The sequence below is a fragment of the Hyperoodon ampullatus genome (assembly GCF_949752795.1).
Source record: "Hyperoodon ampullatus genome assembly, chromosome: 3".
Taxonomy (NCBI): domain Eukaryota; kingdom Metazoa; phylum Chordata; class Mammalia; order Artiodactyla; family Ziphiidae; genus Hyperoodon; species Hyperoodon ampullatus.
Window position 1 is genome coordinate 146,047,360 of NC_136916.1, and position 16,636 is coordinate 146,063,995.

Here is a 16,636-nt window from a genome sequence, read left to right on the forward strand (position 1 = left end):
CCCCTGGTCGGTCCTCATGTCCACAATAGATCGAAGATCTGGGAGAGGTATTTTTGAGTCATTAATGCCATCAAAATGTATCGAATACTCTCATGTGCTGTACCATTGTACGAGGCATCAAGGAGACAAAGGTGAATCAAACACAGAGGTGAATAAGAGAGGACTTCATATGTAGTGTCCTCGGCTACTGCTGTATCCAGAACCTCTTCAGTGTGCGCCTTCCTCTTCCTTGCCCCTAAACACCTGTGGGCCAGTCCTGACTCTATTTTCTCTTTCTTGCTACTTACCAGGCTCAGAGCTCAAACTCCGCAGGAGAACGGCAGCCAGGGTGCTGCAGTACCTGAAGAAGGTGCCCATGTAGTCAGTCTGCCTGCCGCCTGCTGGCATCTGTTTGCCCAGGTTCTTCTGGAGAAGCTGAGTCTGGATATACACAGGGTGGGCCTCTGCCTCCAGAGCTTTCTCGGCTACCTGCTCCAACAGGGAGGTGAGTGGAGTACTTCTGGGCTCTGGGAGGAGTTATGAAAGGAAGAAGCATGTAGTGTTGAGTCTGTGCATCTGGCTTTGGGTCAGTTTCCAAACAATATGGGAACTGGGCCTCTGTACACTGTGTGGGACATCCTATAGCCTGGCTGCTACACTGACAAGGCAGTTATAAAATCCTAAGTTGGTTGCTTATACAAGTGATTCTCAGCCAGGAAGAGCTTTGAGTCTGGAGAAATCAGGGTGGAGAGTTCCATTTTCACCCATGTCTCGGGTGGAACAGCTCTGTGAAGCTCACAGCACTCTTTTGCGGAAGGGTTAATCAATGTTTATGGAGTCCCTTCTGGGTATATCTCTCATAAGGAATGAGAAAAATGTGCCAGCTACTGGAGTGCTAAGTAGCCCTTCACTTAGGAGGTGGGGAAACAGGTGGAATTAGTTACGAGACAGGCCCTGGTTAACTAGAGGGCTGGGAGGGCCCACTTCTGGGTCCTCAGCCTCTGCTCCAAAGCACTCTTTCCCGTTCCACTGTGTCCTCTCCCCATTTCAACCTCATCTGCTCCCATGCAGTCGGGCCTGTACCTGGCAGCTCCAGTGCTTCTCTCAGTGACTGAAGGATCTGCTCCAGCTGCTGGGAGAGGGTAGCGTGGCTAGCGACACAGTCCTCGGTGAGGCTGGGCCAACACATCTGAAGCAGCTCAGCAATGCTGCACCGTGGGGGACCTCCCCCCTTTTCCTCTGCACTCTCTACGGAGAGCAAATGAGAAAGAAAAAGTGAGGTCTGATGCTGACCTCATGTTCCGAGGCTGGGAGGTTAAAAAGGCGTAGTAAAGCAGCTCACCTGATTTGATTTGTCCGGCTGACAGAAGTGGGTAATTGAGAATCTTACTGATCTGCTGAAGAACGCCTGGAAAACCTCGAATGCCATCAGCACTGAGGAATCCGTGGTCTAGCCGGCGACCTGGAAACAGGATGAATCGAGAAGGAATGCAGAAAAAAATAAGGTACTTTCAGAGATTGACACTCAGTCCTGTAGTTACTTGTGAAGTTTTATCTTCTCCAATATTGAGGAAGAAACATACGCTGTGCCATTTTTCATGACAACCAGCATACCTGGCTTATTCCATGCCTGCTGTTCCAGGGCTACCTCTGGCAAGATGCCTCAGCTGTCCACAGCAGCAGACCCAGAAGCTCTGGCATTCCTAGGGAATCGCTGTCCCAAGCCGATCAGGCACTTCTTGTGCATTTGCCCTGATACTTCCTTCAGCCGAGAACTTGAGCTGGGATCTTATCTGTATCTTTGACACCCTGACTAGACTATAAATAACCTTATGGACAGAGATTATTCCTTATACCTCTCCTGTACTCCCATATACTTGGGATAATCTGGAAATGCAGTAGGTACTAAGTTAGTTCCTGATTGATTGGCATGAAACTGATCAGCTTGAATATTATTAATAGCTTGGATAATATCTCCATTCATTTTAGAATATAAGTACTAGATGAGGGAGAGGGAAATTTTTCGATAAAAACAGCATGGTGGGGCTTCCTTGGTGGCGCAGTGGTTGAGAGTCCGCCTGCCGATGCAGGGGACACAGGTTCATGCCCCGGTCCGGGAAGATCCCACATGCTGCGGAGCGGCTGGGCCCGTGATCCATGGCCGCTGAGCCTGCGTGTCCAGAGCCTGTGCTCCGCAACAGGAGAGGCCACAACAGTGAGAGGCCTGCGTACCGCAAAAAAAAAAAAAAAAACACCCCAAAACCCCCAAAAAACCAAAACAGCATTGTGTATGCCACGGCATACTTTCCTAGAAGGACTGTGTCAACATTAAAGGACTTTTAAATCAACAGCTCAGAAGTGATTTGGAAGGGTGTGCAGAATAGAGTCAACACAGCAGGCCTGAGACTGCTATCCTTAGAAAGGGCTGCTTGCAAGGTTGGTCCCTGCTTGGTGTCTGTGAACTTGACTGGTAAACGGTTTCCTACACTGATATAAAACTTTCCCTAAATGATGAGAGCGACTGATTGTGCCTAAACTGTTTGTACAATGTGGTTTATGCTGAACACCTGCCTTCCTCCTTAGAGCCTGGAATTTTGGTACATGCTGGGCAGAGGGTCCCTCTGTCACCAGCTCCCAATAAAAACCTTGGGCACTGGCTCACTAATGAGCTTCCGGTAGACAACACTTCACACTTGTTTGTTGTCACAACTCATTGCTGGAGGAGTTAAGCACATCCCGTGTGACTCCAGTGGGAGAGGACTCTTGGAAGCTTGTGTCTGATTTCCTCCAGACTTTACCCCATGAACCTTCCCCCTTTGCTAATTTTGCTTTGTGTCCTTTTGATGAAATAATTCGTAGCCATGAATATGACTATATGCTGAGTCCTGTGAGTTCACCCATCGAATCACTGAGCCTAAGGGAGGCTATTCATGTCATATCTATTCACCATTCCTCCCTCCATATGACTCAGAGAGAACATGTTTCTTTCTCTCTCCCTGGTCAGTCCTTCCAATGCTGGGTGTGTGTATCAAGGATGGGTGGGGAGTGGAACTTTGCCTAATTCTTTCTTCACATTCCTCTACCTTCACTCCTCCAAGAATTCCATATACACATTCTGGGATATTATTAACCTCAAGGTACAATCCTCCCTCCAACTGTGATCCACTAAATTTTCCCTTATACCTGGTTTACAAGCTTGAGACTCAGTTTTTAGGTTAAGTGGGATTCACTCTGGAGGAGGTATGCAGTTTAAGGGCACAAATTCCATTGGTACCATTTTTTTTTTTTTGTGGTACACGGGCCTCTCACTGTTGTGGTGTCTCCCGTTGCGGAGCACAGGCTCCGGACGCGCAGGCTCAGCGGCCATGGCTCATGGGCCTAGCCGCTCCGTGGCATGTGGGATCTTCCCAGACCGGGGCACGAACCCGTGTCCCCTGCATTGGCAGGTGGACTCTCAACCACTGTGCCACCAGAGAAGCCCCATTGGTACCATTTTTTTTTTTTTTTTTTTTGGCGGTACGCGGGCCTCTCACTGTTGTGGCCTCTCCCATCGCAGAGCACAGGCTCCGGACGCGCAGGCTCAGCGGCCATGGCTCACGGGCCCAACCACTCCGCGGCATGTGGGATCTTCCCAGACCGGGGCACGAACCCGCGTCCCCTGCATCGGCAGGCGGACTCTCAACCACTGCACCACCAGGGAAGCCCTGGTACCATTTTTGAATGTATATTTCTTCCTTGAATTTATCTATAAACCAGAAGAGAATTTCCCCAAATGACTGGAATTTGCTATATCTGTTAAGAAGGCGAGACTCTCAGTAAACTATATTTAAGTTGCCAGACCGGACATGAGGAAATGAACTAATAATCCTTTCTCCCCGCCCCTCCTTCCCCGATAACTTTCTTCTTGCACGATTATTAAGCATCTCAGAACCCCATCTCCTCATTTGAGAATTAAGGGATCAAGCAAAAGCAGCACACTCACCCCGACTCTCAAGGCTGCTGTTCAGACGCCGTTCAGCGGTTTCCAAGAGCTGCTTGCCGGTTTTCCAGAGCTGGCACTGAGAGCAAGCCAGGTCAAATGCAGCCATGGCGGGGGGACTGAGGTCTTCCAGAACCTCTCTCAGGGGGGCAGTGGGCTCCACCGAGCTACTGCTTATCCAGAAGTCCTCCTGGAGTGTGGGGATGGAGTCTCCCGAGGTGCTGAGCAGCTTGTCAGTCACATCAGAGATGGAGTAAAATACCATCCCTGGACACCCAGCAGTGGGATACAAGGCAAGAGGTTAAAATGACTCTCACTAGCACTTTTATTTTGAAAAGTAGTGATTTAAAAAATGTCTGAGGTCCTTCTGCACAGTATACCATCTATGCATATCAAGACCATCATTATAGCCCACTCTTACGGCATCAAAACAATGGCATGGAAAGAAAGACCAAGAGAAACTCAAAAAGGTGGAGTTTAGATCCAAATGGGGTCTAAAAGTAGGATGAAATGAGGTAGATCTGTGTGTGCTCATCAGAAAAGGTCTCTAAAATACATCACTAAAAAAGCAAGGTAGAAAATAGTACTTGTTGGAAGAGCTCATTTATATTAAAAACAAAAAGGATATGCATAGATTCTTTTGAATTTGTTAAGAAAATCTCTGGGAGCTTACAGAAGGAGCAACAAGCGATGGTAACTTGATATACAGAGCCTAGACCAGCAAGAGATGTAAAAATATGGGGCAAGATTCCACTTTCAAGAAATAATGAAAGGATGAGCCCTTTCTGCAGTGCAGCCAAGGGTGGGAATTGACATCTGTGAATCCCAGGCCATAGGTGTTAGATAGAACTTCTTCACTTGCTAGAAAAGTAGAATAATATGCTTTATCCCTGAATGATTACATGGGAAGAAAATAATCAGTTCTCCAAATCCCAAGATTAATGGCCATCAAAACACATGGTGGAAAGTGTAAGTCACGTGGGACAAGCTTAATGGAGGAGCTCGAGGGGCAGGTAAGTGACCACCATGGTCAGCGAGGCTGGGCACAGCTAGAAAATGACTCTGGAGGTGTCAGGACTGCTGTTCTTCAAGGCAAGCATCCTTCTCTAGGTTTCTGCTCACCTTCATGATGAGCCTCTGATTTGGGTGGTTTTTCCCCCATACCCTCCTCCCACAGCTCCCTTACCACCTGGCAACAGGGAAGCCGGACCTGCGGCTGCAGCGCTGCCAATGGCCTGCAGAGTTGAGCGGCCGCTGCCTGTTCTTCGGATGGTGCCACTACCCCCGTCCGAGTTCCGGTTTTCGATCTTGTGCTCTACTCGGGCCAGCTCCTGGATGACCTCCTGGTAGCGCTCCATGAACAGCAGCTCCCCGGAGCTGGGCGAGGACTTCAGGTTGAATGTGAACACCACCTGCCACAGGAGAGGAAGGAGTGTGGCTTGCAGCAGGCCCACTGAGGTGGAGAGTGTCTACAGATCTGAGATCTTGCTAGTCATCAGACTCTGGCCCTAAGACAACTGCTTTGTGGGGCTGGAAGAACACTGGACATTCAAAGAGTAGGTCAAATGTAGAAATAACTCGTAAAAGTCAGCAAGAGGGCCACTGAAGCCCCAGCAGAAAATAGGCAAAAGATGAGGACAATTTCAAAGAGAAAATACACAGGACTAATACACAGGTAAAAAATGTTTTCCCTTCCCAGTAATTCAGGGAATTTAACATTAATACTACCTTGCATCTACCATAATGACAAAGTGTAAAAATAAACCCTCAGGGGGTGGTGGTGGAATGAACTGTCACAACCTTTTTGAAAAGCAATTTGGCAGTCTACAGAGCTTTAAAAATGTTTATATTCTTTGACTCAGTCGTTTTTATGAAAAACTTTCTTAAGGAAATAATTCAAAAGTCAATGTATAAAGGTGATAATCTTGACACTCTTTACTACAACTATTACCAGGTTGAAAATAAATGTGAGTTAACAGGGAATGGTCAAATGCAGCTACTAGATCAGACTATCATAAGGTCACTAAAATCAGTTACTAGGCAAATGCTTATATTATAATGTAAAAAAGGCACTAAGTTTTAGATTCAAAATGATCTTGGCTCTATATAAAAGTCACATACATCTTGGAAAAACATTGGCAAAAATATGCTTTTATCTTTAGTATTGGTTGTTCTGGACGATAGGTTAAAAGTAATTTTATTTTCTGGTTAATACTTTTTGGTATTTTCTTATAAATAGGCACAACTTGCTCTGTAACCAGGTTTAAAAATAAAACCTTTTATTAAAAAAGAAAATGAGGGGCTTCCCTGGTGGCGCAGTGGTTGAGAGTCTGCCTGCCGCTGCAGGGGACAGGGGTTCGTGCCCTGGTCCGGGAAGATCCCACATGCCGTGGAGCGGCTGGGCCCGTGAGCCATGGCCGCTGAGCCTGCGCGTCCGGAGCCTGTGCTCCGCAACGGGAGAGGCCACGACAGTGAGAGGCCCGCGTACTGCAAAAAAAAAAAAAAGAAAAACAAGAAAAAGAAAAGATCAAAGCCCCAGGAAAGGAAGAGGAAGTGAGGACATTTAGCGGTAAAGCATCAGGGGACTCACAACTGACTTCCTCTTGGTTTGGGGGTCAGAAAGGCTGGTGAGGGTCCTATCCTTCCCAGAGGGATAGAATTATCATTATCATTAAAGTACAGGATTTAAAATGTGTCAGAGGAAGTTAAGTAAAAATTATCCAGTCACCTAGATGTTTCCATGATTTATTCCTCAACAAGTAAACTCACATGAAAGAAAAATTCTGACCTATGTGTTAAGGGACCAGTGCAAGCGTCATAAATATATCAAGAGAGTTTTAAAAACTAGAAGAGTGGGCTTCTATGCTTTTAAATTTAAACAATAGCAGAGGATTCTTGTATTTCTCACAGCTTGCACATAATCCGCTTAACATTCCAAGAGGTAGCACAAGCAGGTATTATATTTAACTCCAAGTTTCAGATGAGGACACCAAAGCTCAGCGGGAGTACAGTCTTTCTGGTTTCTACTCCCTGCACTTTTCCCTACACAACATTCTAATTTGCTAGCTCCCTACACTTCCTGTATGTTAAAATGGCATTCTATTTATTATTAAAAATTGTTTGCATAGTGATTTCTAACTATATAAAACCACATATGTGTTCAGAGAAGGACTACAAAGAAAGAAACAAAAATATTTCAACGTCTTGACTGTGGCCGAATGTTTTATCTTGTTAAAAAACTGTTTTATGGGCTTTCCTGGTGGCGCAGTGGTTGAGAGTCTGCCTGCCGATGCAGGGGACTTGTGCCCCGGTCTGGGAAGATCCCACATGCCGTGGAGCGGCTGGGCCCGTGAGCCCTGGCCGCTGAGCCTGCGCGTCCGGAGCCTGTGCTCCACAACGGGAGAGGCCACAACAGTGAGAGGCCCGCATAACGAAAAAAAAAAAACCCCAAAAAACCTGTTTTATATTCTGAATACAAACATGATTCAACAGCTTAAATCTCCTCCTTCTGGATCTTGAAATCCACAATGCTCAAGATCAGGCTCCATACATGGAAACTCCCTCCTGCTTCTGCTAGACGTGGCTCCTCAGGTGCGCCCGACTGGCTCTTCTTGCACAAGCATCTGGCTTTACCTGATGCCCCGAGCGTCCCAGACAGCAAAGGGCTACCTTAGCATTCTTTACTGTGACAAAGTAGAGCCTAGGCTCCTAACACCTGCTGCACAAGTACCTGCCTCACCTGATGGGCTTCTGCGAAGTTCCCCCGGAGGATGCAGGATGCCAGCAGTGACTCAGGTGGGGAGAACATCATGTGGATGAGTGAACTTTGAGGTTGAGGCTGCGACTGGCCATCCAGCTCATTCTTCCCAGATGCAGTACTCAGACTTCCCTCTGTCAGGACACAAGAACGTTGGGGGCCAAGGAAGGGATAGAAATTGAGGAAAAACTATTCTGTCACCTGCTGCCAAACTCCTATCTTCTCAAAGCCCTTCTCTAAAAGGTCTGTAAATGGATCTTGAATTTTCCTCAAATGAAGTGCATACCTATGCTATCATCTTTTTCTTTCTTTCTTTTATTTTAAATTGAAGTATAGTTGACTTACAATATTGTGTTAGTTTCAGGTGTACAGCAAAGTGATTCAGTTATACATATATATTTATTTATATATATATATTTTTTTATTCTTTTCCATTATTGGTTATTATAAGAAATTGAATATAGTTCCCTGGGCTATACAGTAAATCCTTGTTGTTTGTCTATTTTATATATGGTAGTGTGTATCTGTTAATATGTTATCATCTTTGAATATAAGACTTATGTACCAACAGCCTTCCTTGGGTATTCACCTCTGTTTCTCTGTACTGATGAGTAACTCAGCTGATAGTGAAATAGCCCTTTCCCCACTGAACACAAGCATGAACTGCTCAGTCCAGGTTTTCACACCATGGTGCATGGCAACTCTTTATGGGGGCAAAGCTGCTGGAAGTTGGCAACTGGTTGGGACCCCCATACCTGAAGTACTTGTGCTCAGCTCACTACTTGTACTTTCCAGGGATGGGTTGGAACCTCTGTCCCGGCCATCTAGAGGTATTAGGGGGAAAGAGAGAAAATCAACCATCAGTGCCTTACAGTGTAGAAAGTGAGAAGTTGGCTTGAAAGCTGAGATCTGGATAGAGTGAGAAGATAATGGGTAGCTACTATACCAGTGGCTCCTTCTACAGTAAAATGCAAATTCCTACAGACCAAAGGTACAGGGGTGGGCTTAATATTGTCCCAGTGCTCATTTGGATAGTAGCTTATACCAGCGGTTTCCAGTCTCTCGGTCTCAGAGCCCCAGGAGCTTTCAAGTTACTTCTAGGGGTCAGCGACCCCCATTGCTCACTAAGCACTGTGAATAGTCTGAAAAAAAAATTAAAGCACAACTATTATGACATGGAACCAGTACGGTGCCAAAGAGGGTCACAAAATTTTCTGACATAGAAAAAGTTGTCCTCATAGTTGAAAAAGTAGGGAACCAAAGTATAAGGCCAGGCTGATCAAAGACCATGATATTGGGACTTCCCTGGTGGTGCAGTGGTTAAGAATCCACCTGCCAATGCAGGGGACATGGGTTCGATCCCTGGTCTGGGAAGATCCCACATGCCGCGGAGCAACTAAGCCCATGTGCCACAACTACTGAGCCTGTGCTCTAGAGCCCGCGAGCCACAACTACTGAGCCACAACTAGAGAAGCCCGCGCACTGCAACGAAGAGTAGCTCCTGCTCGCTGCAACTAGAGAAAGTCCACGTGCAGCAACAAAGACACAACACAGCCAAATAAATAAATAAATTTATATATATAAAAAAAAGACCATGATATTGAAAGTCCTGGAGAAAAAGCATCTTCTCAACACCTGCCTTCCTACAGCTGTAGGAAAAGAGAAGATGGATTGTGCATTCTGGGCAGGATGGGTCAGGTGGATGCAAACTGACTCAAACCAATTAACTGAGCAACTTAAGGGGCTCAGCCTTTAAGTTTTCCATGTTTCTCTCATGGTAGTCTCCACCCCAGCCAGCATGTTCATGTCTCTTGTTGCCGCTTAGCTAAAGCCTACTCATTCTTCTGAGCTTGATTCAAAAGTCAACTCTTTCAGAAAGCCTGTTTCTCTGCCTTTGTACACTACGCTGACCTCCCCGTCCATGAGATCTCTTCTGTTTTCAGGCCGTGACTCCGGGCAGTTTAAGTTTTTCATGTATACTGTCTATGCAGGTAAATTATGAATTCCTTGAAGGCAAAGTCCTGGTTTATGCCTCATTCACCTCCCTCAAGATACCTAGTATTTTTTTTAGCACACAGGAAACTCTTTTTTTTTTTTTTTTTTTTTTTAAAAAGTGCCATTTTATTAACAAAACATTCTTTTTGAGGCTAGAATTTAAGACTCTCTGAAGGTAAAACAATGCTATATAAAAATGTGAAGTAAGGCTAAGAGTTGGATTTTTATATTTGTTGTCAGTCCTTTTGTACTTAGGGAAATACAGATAAAAACACCACACTGAAACTATTATTTAAGTATCTCCACAGCAAGAATCTATCCATGTTTCATGGCAGATTGAATTCTGTGAATTAAGCAGAGAATTGCTGTGCTTAGCTCTGTTCAGTTATGTGGATACTTTTTTTTTTTAATTTATTTTTTTAAATTAGTTTCTGCTTTATAACAAAGTGAATCAGTCATACATATACATCTGTTCCCACATCCCTTCCCTCATGCATCTCCCTCCCTCCCGCCCTCCCCATCCCACCCCTCCAGGCAGTCACAAAGCACCCAGCTGATCTCCCTGTGCTCTGTGGCTGCTTCCCACTATCTATCTACCTTACGTTTGGTAGTGTATATATATCCATGCCTCTCTTTCGCTTTGTCACAGCTTACCCTTCCCCCTCCCCATATCCTCAAGTCCATTCTCAAGTAGGTCTGTGTCTTTATTTCTTACCCCTATGTTCTTCATGACATTTTTTTTTCTTAAATTCCATACATATGTGTCAGCATACAGTATTTGTCTTTCTCTTTCTGACTTACTTCACTCTGTATGACAGACTCTAGGTCCATCCACCTCATTACAAATAGCTCAATTTCATTTCTTTTTATAGCTGAGTAATATTCCATTGTATATATGTGCCACATCTTCTTTACCCATTCATCCGATGATGGACACTTAGGTTGTTTCCATCTCCGGGCTATTGTAAATAGGGCTGCTATGAACATTTTGGTACATGTCTCTTTTTGAATTATGGTTTTCTCAGGGTATATGCCCAGTAGTGGGATTGCTGGGTCATATGGTAGTTCTATTTGTAGTTTTTTAAGGAACCTCCATACCGTTCTCCATAGTGGCTGTACCAATTCACATTCCCACCAGCAGTGCAAGAGGGTTCCCTTTTTTCCACACCCTATCCAGCATTTATTGTTTCTAGATTTTTTGATGATGGCCATTCTGACTGGTGTAAGATGATATCTCATTGTAGTTTTGATTTGCATTTCTCTAATGAGTAAAGATGTTGAGCATCCTTTCATGTGTTTGTTGGCAGTCTGTATATCTTCTGTGGAGAAATGTCTATTTAGGTCTTCTGCCCATTTCTGGATTGGGTTGTTTGTTTTTTTGTTATTGAGCTGCAGGAGCTGCTTATAAATTTTGGAGATTAATCCTTTGTCAGTTGCTCCATTTGCAAATATTTTCTCCCATTCTGAGGGTTGTCTTTTGGTCTTGTTTATGGTTTCCTTTGCTGTGCAAAAGCTTTTAAGTTTCATTAGGTCCCATGTGTTTATTTTTGTCTTTATTTCCATTTCTCTAGGAGGTGGGTCAAAAAGGATCTTGCTGTGATTTATGTCAAAGAGTGTTCTGCCTATGTTTTCCTCTAAGAGTTTGATAGTTTCTGGCCTTACATTTAGGTCTTTAATCCATTTTGAGCTTATTTTTGTGTATGGTGTTAGGGAGTGATCTAATCTCATACTTTTACATGTCCCTATCCAGTTTTCCCAGCACCACTTATTGAAGAGACTGTCCTTTCTCCACTGTACATTCCTGCCTCCTTTATCAAAGATAAGGTGACCATATGTCCGTGGGTTTATCTCTGGGCTTTCTATCCTGTTCCATTGATATATCTTTCTGTTTTTGTGCCAGTACCATACTGTCTTGATTACTGTAGCTTTGTAGTATAGTCTGAAGTCAGGGAGCCTGATTCCTCCAGCTCCATTTTTCGTTCTCAAGATTGCTTTGGCTATTCGGGGTCTTTTGTGTTTCCATACAAATTGTGAAATTTTTTGTTCTAGTTCTGTGAAAAATGCCAGTGGTAGTTTGATAGGGATTGCATTGAATCTGTAGATTGCTTTGGGTAGTAGAGTCATTTTCACAATGTTGATTCTTCCAATCCAAGAACATGGTACATCTCTCCATCTATTTGTATCATCTTTAATTTCTTTCATCAGTGTCTTATAATTTTCTGCATACAGGTCTTTTGTCTCCTTAGGTAGGTTTATTCCTAGATATTTTATTCTTTTTGTTGCAATGGTAAATGGGAGTGTTTCCTTGATTTCACTTTCAGATTTTTCATCATTAGTATATAGGAATGCCACAGATTTCTGTGCATTAATTTTGTATCCTGCCACTTTACCAAATTCATTGATTAGCTCTAGTAGTTTTCTGGTAGCATCTTTAGGATTCTCTATGTATAGTATCATGTCATCTGCAAACACTGACAGCTTTACTTCTTCTTTTCCGATTTGGATTCCTTTTATTTCCTTTTCTTCTCTGATTGCTGTGGCTAAAACTTCCAAAACTATGTTGAATAAGAGTGGTGAGAGTGGGCAACCTTGTCTTGTTCCTGATTTCAGTGGAAATGGTTTCAGTTTTTCACCATTGAGCACGATGCTGGCTGTGGGTTTGTCATATATGGCCTTTATTATGTTGAGGAAAGTTCCCTCTATGCCTACTTTCTGCAGGGTTTTTATCATAAATGGGTGTTGAATTTTGTCGAAAGCTTTCTCTGCATCTATTGAGATGATCATATGGTTTTTCTCCTTCAATTTGTTAATATGGTGTATCACGTTGATTGATTTGCATATATTGAAGAATCCCTGCATTCCTGGAATAAACCCCACTTGATCATGGTGTATGATCCTTTTAATGTGCTGTTGGATTCTGTTTGCTAGTATTTTGGTGAGGATTTTTGCATCTATGTTCATCAGTGATATTGGCCTGTAGTTTTCTTTCTTTGTGACATCCTTGTCTGGTTTTGGTATCAGGGTGATGGTGGCCTCGTAGAATGAGTTTGGGAGTGTTCCTCCCTCTGCTATATTTTGGAAGAGTTTGAGAAGGATAGGTGTTAGCTCTTCTCTAAATGCTTGATAGAATTCGCCTGTGAAGCCATCTGGACCTGGGCTTTTGTTTGTTGGAAGATTTTTAATCACAGTTTCAATTTCAGTGCTTGTGATTGGTCTGTTCATATTTTCTATTTCTTCCTGATTCAGTCTTGGCAGGTTGTGCATTTCTAAGAATTTGTCCATTTCTTCCAGGTTGTCCATTTTATTGGCATAGAGTTGCTTGTAATAATCTCTCATGATCTTTTGTATTTCTGCAGTGTCAGTTGTTACTTCTCCTTTTTCATTTCTAATTCTATTGATTTGAGTCTTCTCCCTTTTTTTCTTGATGAGTCTGGCTAATGGTTTATCAATTTTGTTTATCTTCTCAAAGAACCACCTTTTAGTTTTATGGATCTTTGCTATCGTTTCCTTCATTTCTTTTTCATTTATTTCTGATCTTATTTTTATGATTTCTTTCCTTCTGCTAACTTTGGGATGTTTTTGTTCTTCTTTCTCTAATTGCTTTAGGTGCAAGGTTAGGTTGTTTATTCGAGATGTTTCCTGTTTCTTAAGGTGGGATTGTATTGCTATAAACTTCCCTCTTAGAACTGCTTTTGCTGCATCCCATAGGTTTTGGGTCGTCGTGTCTCCACTGTCATTTGTTTCTAGGTATTTTTTAATTTCCTCTTTGATTTCTTCAGTGATCACTTCGTTATTAAGTAGTGTATTGTTTAGCCTCCATGTGTTTGTATTTTTTACAGCTCTTTTCCTGTAATTGATATCTAGTCTCATAGCATTGTGGCAGGAAACTCTTTATGAACTCCCTGTTAATTATTTAAAAACTACCAAAAACCATAATGGAAATTTGATTATCTAAAAATTTAATACTTCTGTATAATGCTTCTGTGTTAAACTCCTTTAGAAAAACTCATTATCAAAGTCAAAAGACAAAATGGAGCAAAACTTGTAGCACAAAATGACAGAATATTTTCCTTAAGGTATAAAGAGCTTCTTACAATTCAACAAGAAAGACAAACCCAACAGAAAATATGTACCTTAGACTGAAAAATATAAATGGCCAATAAATATATGAAAAGACATTCAATCTCAAACTAAAAATTAGTATTAAAACAATGACACACCATTACTATATTAATCATATTGGCAAAGACTAAAAAGAAACCTGATACTACTCATTTTTGATGAATGTATATGCAAATAGGCACTTACATACAGGTGATGGGAATGTAAATTGGTCCACCTTTTTTGGGGGCAATTTGTTATATCTGTATTTATACCCAAATATACTTTGACCTTCTATATTATACTGCTAGGGACTTATCCTATAGATATACTCACACAAGTATGCACAGACATACGTACAAGGTCGTTTACTGTAGCATTGTTTATAATAGTAAAAAACTGGAAACAATTTAAATGCCCACAAAAGGGTACATATGACAATGAACTACTAAGCAGCCTTTAAAATAAGTGAAGAGAAGTGAGTTCTCAATATAGAGTATGATACGTTTACGTATGTAAGAGGATATAAATGAAAAAAAGAAAGTTGCAGCTCTCTATATGTAGTATGATGCATCTGTATATCTAAAATGATATACATGCTTGTATTTCATGGAGAATTTTTGGAAGAAAACTATTAGCAAGGGTTACTTTGGGGGAGTGGGATTAGGATAATCTTAGATCACTTTTGTTTGTACCTTATCTTAAAGAATTGCTTTAAGATACTTTAAGATCTTATCTTTATCGTTAGTGTTAAGGTACTTTAAGAACTGCTTTATCTTGAAGAATATTAGACAAGTGGCACTACACCATTTGCCGCTTGTGGGAAGGAGGCATGGAGAGAGTTCTTCAGATTACCTGCCCGGCTCCTTCTTGTCCGACGACCCCGGCGGAGACTGGGGTGCCATGTGGCGATGGGCCGGTATCTTCGGGAGGGTTGCTCCTCTGAAACAGCAAACCCAGTGGGTCATACGGGAGGGTGATCAATTTTTTTTTAATTGAAGTATTGTTGCTGTACAATATTATATGTTACAGGTGTACAATATCGCGATTCACATTCTTAAAGGCTATGCTCCATTTATAGTTATAAAATATTGGCTATACTCCCTGTGTTGTACAATATATCCTTGTAGCTTATTTTATATCTAATAGTTTGTACCTCTTACTCCCCTCCTCCTATGTTGCCCCTCCCCCTTCTGAAAGTGATCAGTTTTGATTTGACCCACCTCCTGGGGTTACAGGTAGGGGAAGATCTGGACCAGCCTGTGCGACACTGAGCGGTACCCCGGAGTTCTGACACAAGTGGCCACGGCGATATGCCCTGAACTAGTGTTGACTCCATGCACTCCTAGCTGTCCCACATTCCCGAGACTTTTCTCCCTCCTCCCTTTCTGTTATCTCCTCTCACCTGAGCCCTGGTTGCTGGTCACCACCTTGTACCTCCACTGGGCCTCACAGAGAACCTTGGAGAACTGGTGCAGGCGGCTCTGCAGTCCGTCTCTGCTGCTGCTGCCCAAGCCACTCTGGCCTTCAAGCAGCTTTGGCTTCTCAGGGGGGCTGCGGCTGCTTAGCTCATCCATCTGCTCCTGGAGCAGCCTGAGGAAGGCCCCTATTACGTATTCATCAGCCAGGAACCCACTGATACCGCTAGTAAAGTGCTTTAGGTCCAAAAAGCTGTGCCTGTGAGGCTCTGGGGAACTCTCTTTTGGCTCTGCCTTCAGAGAGCTTGGAACTGTGTCGGCCAGGCTCCTGGAGGCCCCCAGGGAACCCTGTTCTGACCTCCTCTCAGGCTGTGCTATGTGCTGAGGGCTCTCTGACGGGGACCTCAAACCCAACGGGCCCTTCCCCTCAACGTCATCATCCTCAGCATAGTCCTCGGGCAGGTGAGGCTCTGGGTGAAGATCAGCAGAGGTGATGAGGAGCAATGAGAAGATGTTTTCTAGAAGTTCCAGGCACAGAGCGTCAGGAATACTGCACAGATACTGTTGACACCTGGCCAGGTATGTTGAAAAGAGATCTGAAGCACCTGAAGAAGCATGTATAAAACAAGAGGCCAGAGAAAGAGAAGGAAAGAGAGAAAATGCAAACATTAGAAACAGTACTTGCCAGACTCAAACATTCTCCCAAGTTTAACTCATTTCTTTCTTTGTAGTGACTCAGAACTGTGGTTACAGTCAGAAGACTAAGAGGCTATTGAGCCATGTCTTTTCATGATTTGTAGAAAGATTTTGCTCCCTTAACTAAAAGTACAGTTCAGTGAACATTCATTATTTTGTTTCTGCTTTTTAAAATTTCATTACTCCTCATCTCTGAGAAGTACTCCATATTTCAGTTCCTAGAATGAAGGCAGCCTTATTCCTCAATTCCTGTTTGCACTCATTGTTATACTACAGGTGATCACAGCCTACCCAGATCTCTTAAAATGACCATGCTCAGAGGTGAAGGTCTATTCCAAAGCTGCAGGGGAGAGATACTTGACCACTGGTCACAGAAAGCAAGGTAAGGAGTTATAAGTTTTTAAGAAAAATGAGAGCTAATAGGACAGAAGGTTCTTTCAAACTGTAGGCTGTGACCTATGACACTGACTTAGACGGCTGCATTTGAAAAAATGAAATAAAGCAGAAAAATAATCAGGACTGTGCTCTGTTTGGAAGGGTAAGTAATGTTTCTTAAAACTTACTTCAGTTGACACATCACATACACACATATACACATACACATGAAAGCACAAATTATATACCTAGGTGCAAACTGGAGTGATGTGAAATGCTATCTACTGTGGACTGGAGTAAAAAAAAGCAGCACTTGGAAAACACTGTACTAGGTGT

At 43.1% G+C, this 16,636-nt stretch overlaps 1 protein-coding gene across 2 annotated transcripts in view; it reads right to left on the reverse strand.

The window, feature by feature from the left end:
- ZFYVE26 (zinc finger FYVE-type containing 26) overlaps window positions 1–16,636 on the reverse strand; it is a gene marked incomplete at both ends in the record, with an annotated part of 65,105 nt that overhangs the window by 34,437 nt on the left and 14,032 nt on the right. For both annotated transcript variants that reach the window (XM_079699599.1, XM_079699598.1), the window contains 9 exons: window positions 288–506; window positions 1,063–1,227; window positions 1,322–1,441; window positions 3,962–4,225; window positions 5,169–5,370; window positions 7,698–7,849; window positions 8,471–8,539; window positions 14,667–14,753; window positions 15,217–15,834. In XM_079699599.1, coding sequence (XP_079555725.1) covers window positions 288–506; window positions 1,063–1,227; window positions 1,322–1,441; window positions 3,962–4,225; window positions 5,169–5,370; window positions 7,698–7,849; window positions 8,471–8,539; window positions 14,667–14,753; window positions 15,217–15,834 — 1,896 coding nt within the window. The remainder of the gene's footprint in view (window positions 1–287; window positions 507–1,062; window positions 1,228–1,321; window positions 1,442–3,961; window positions 4,226–5,168; window positions 5,371–7,697; window positions 7,850–8,470; window positions 8,540–14,666; window positions 14,754–15,216; window positions 15,835–16,636) is intronic.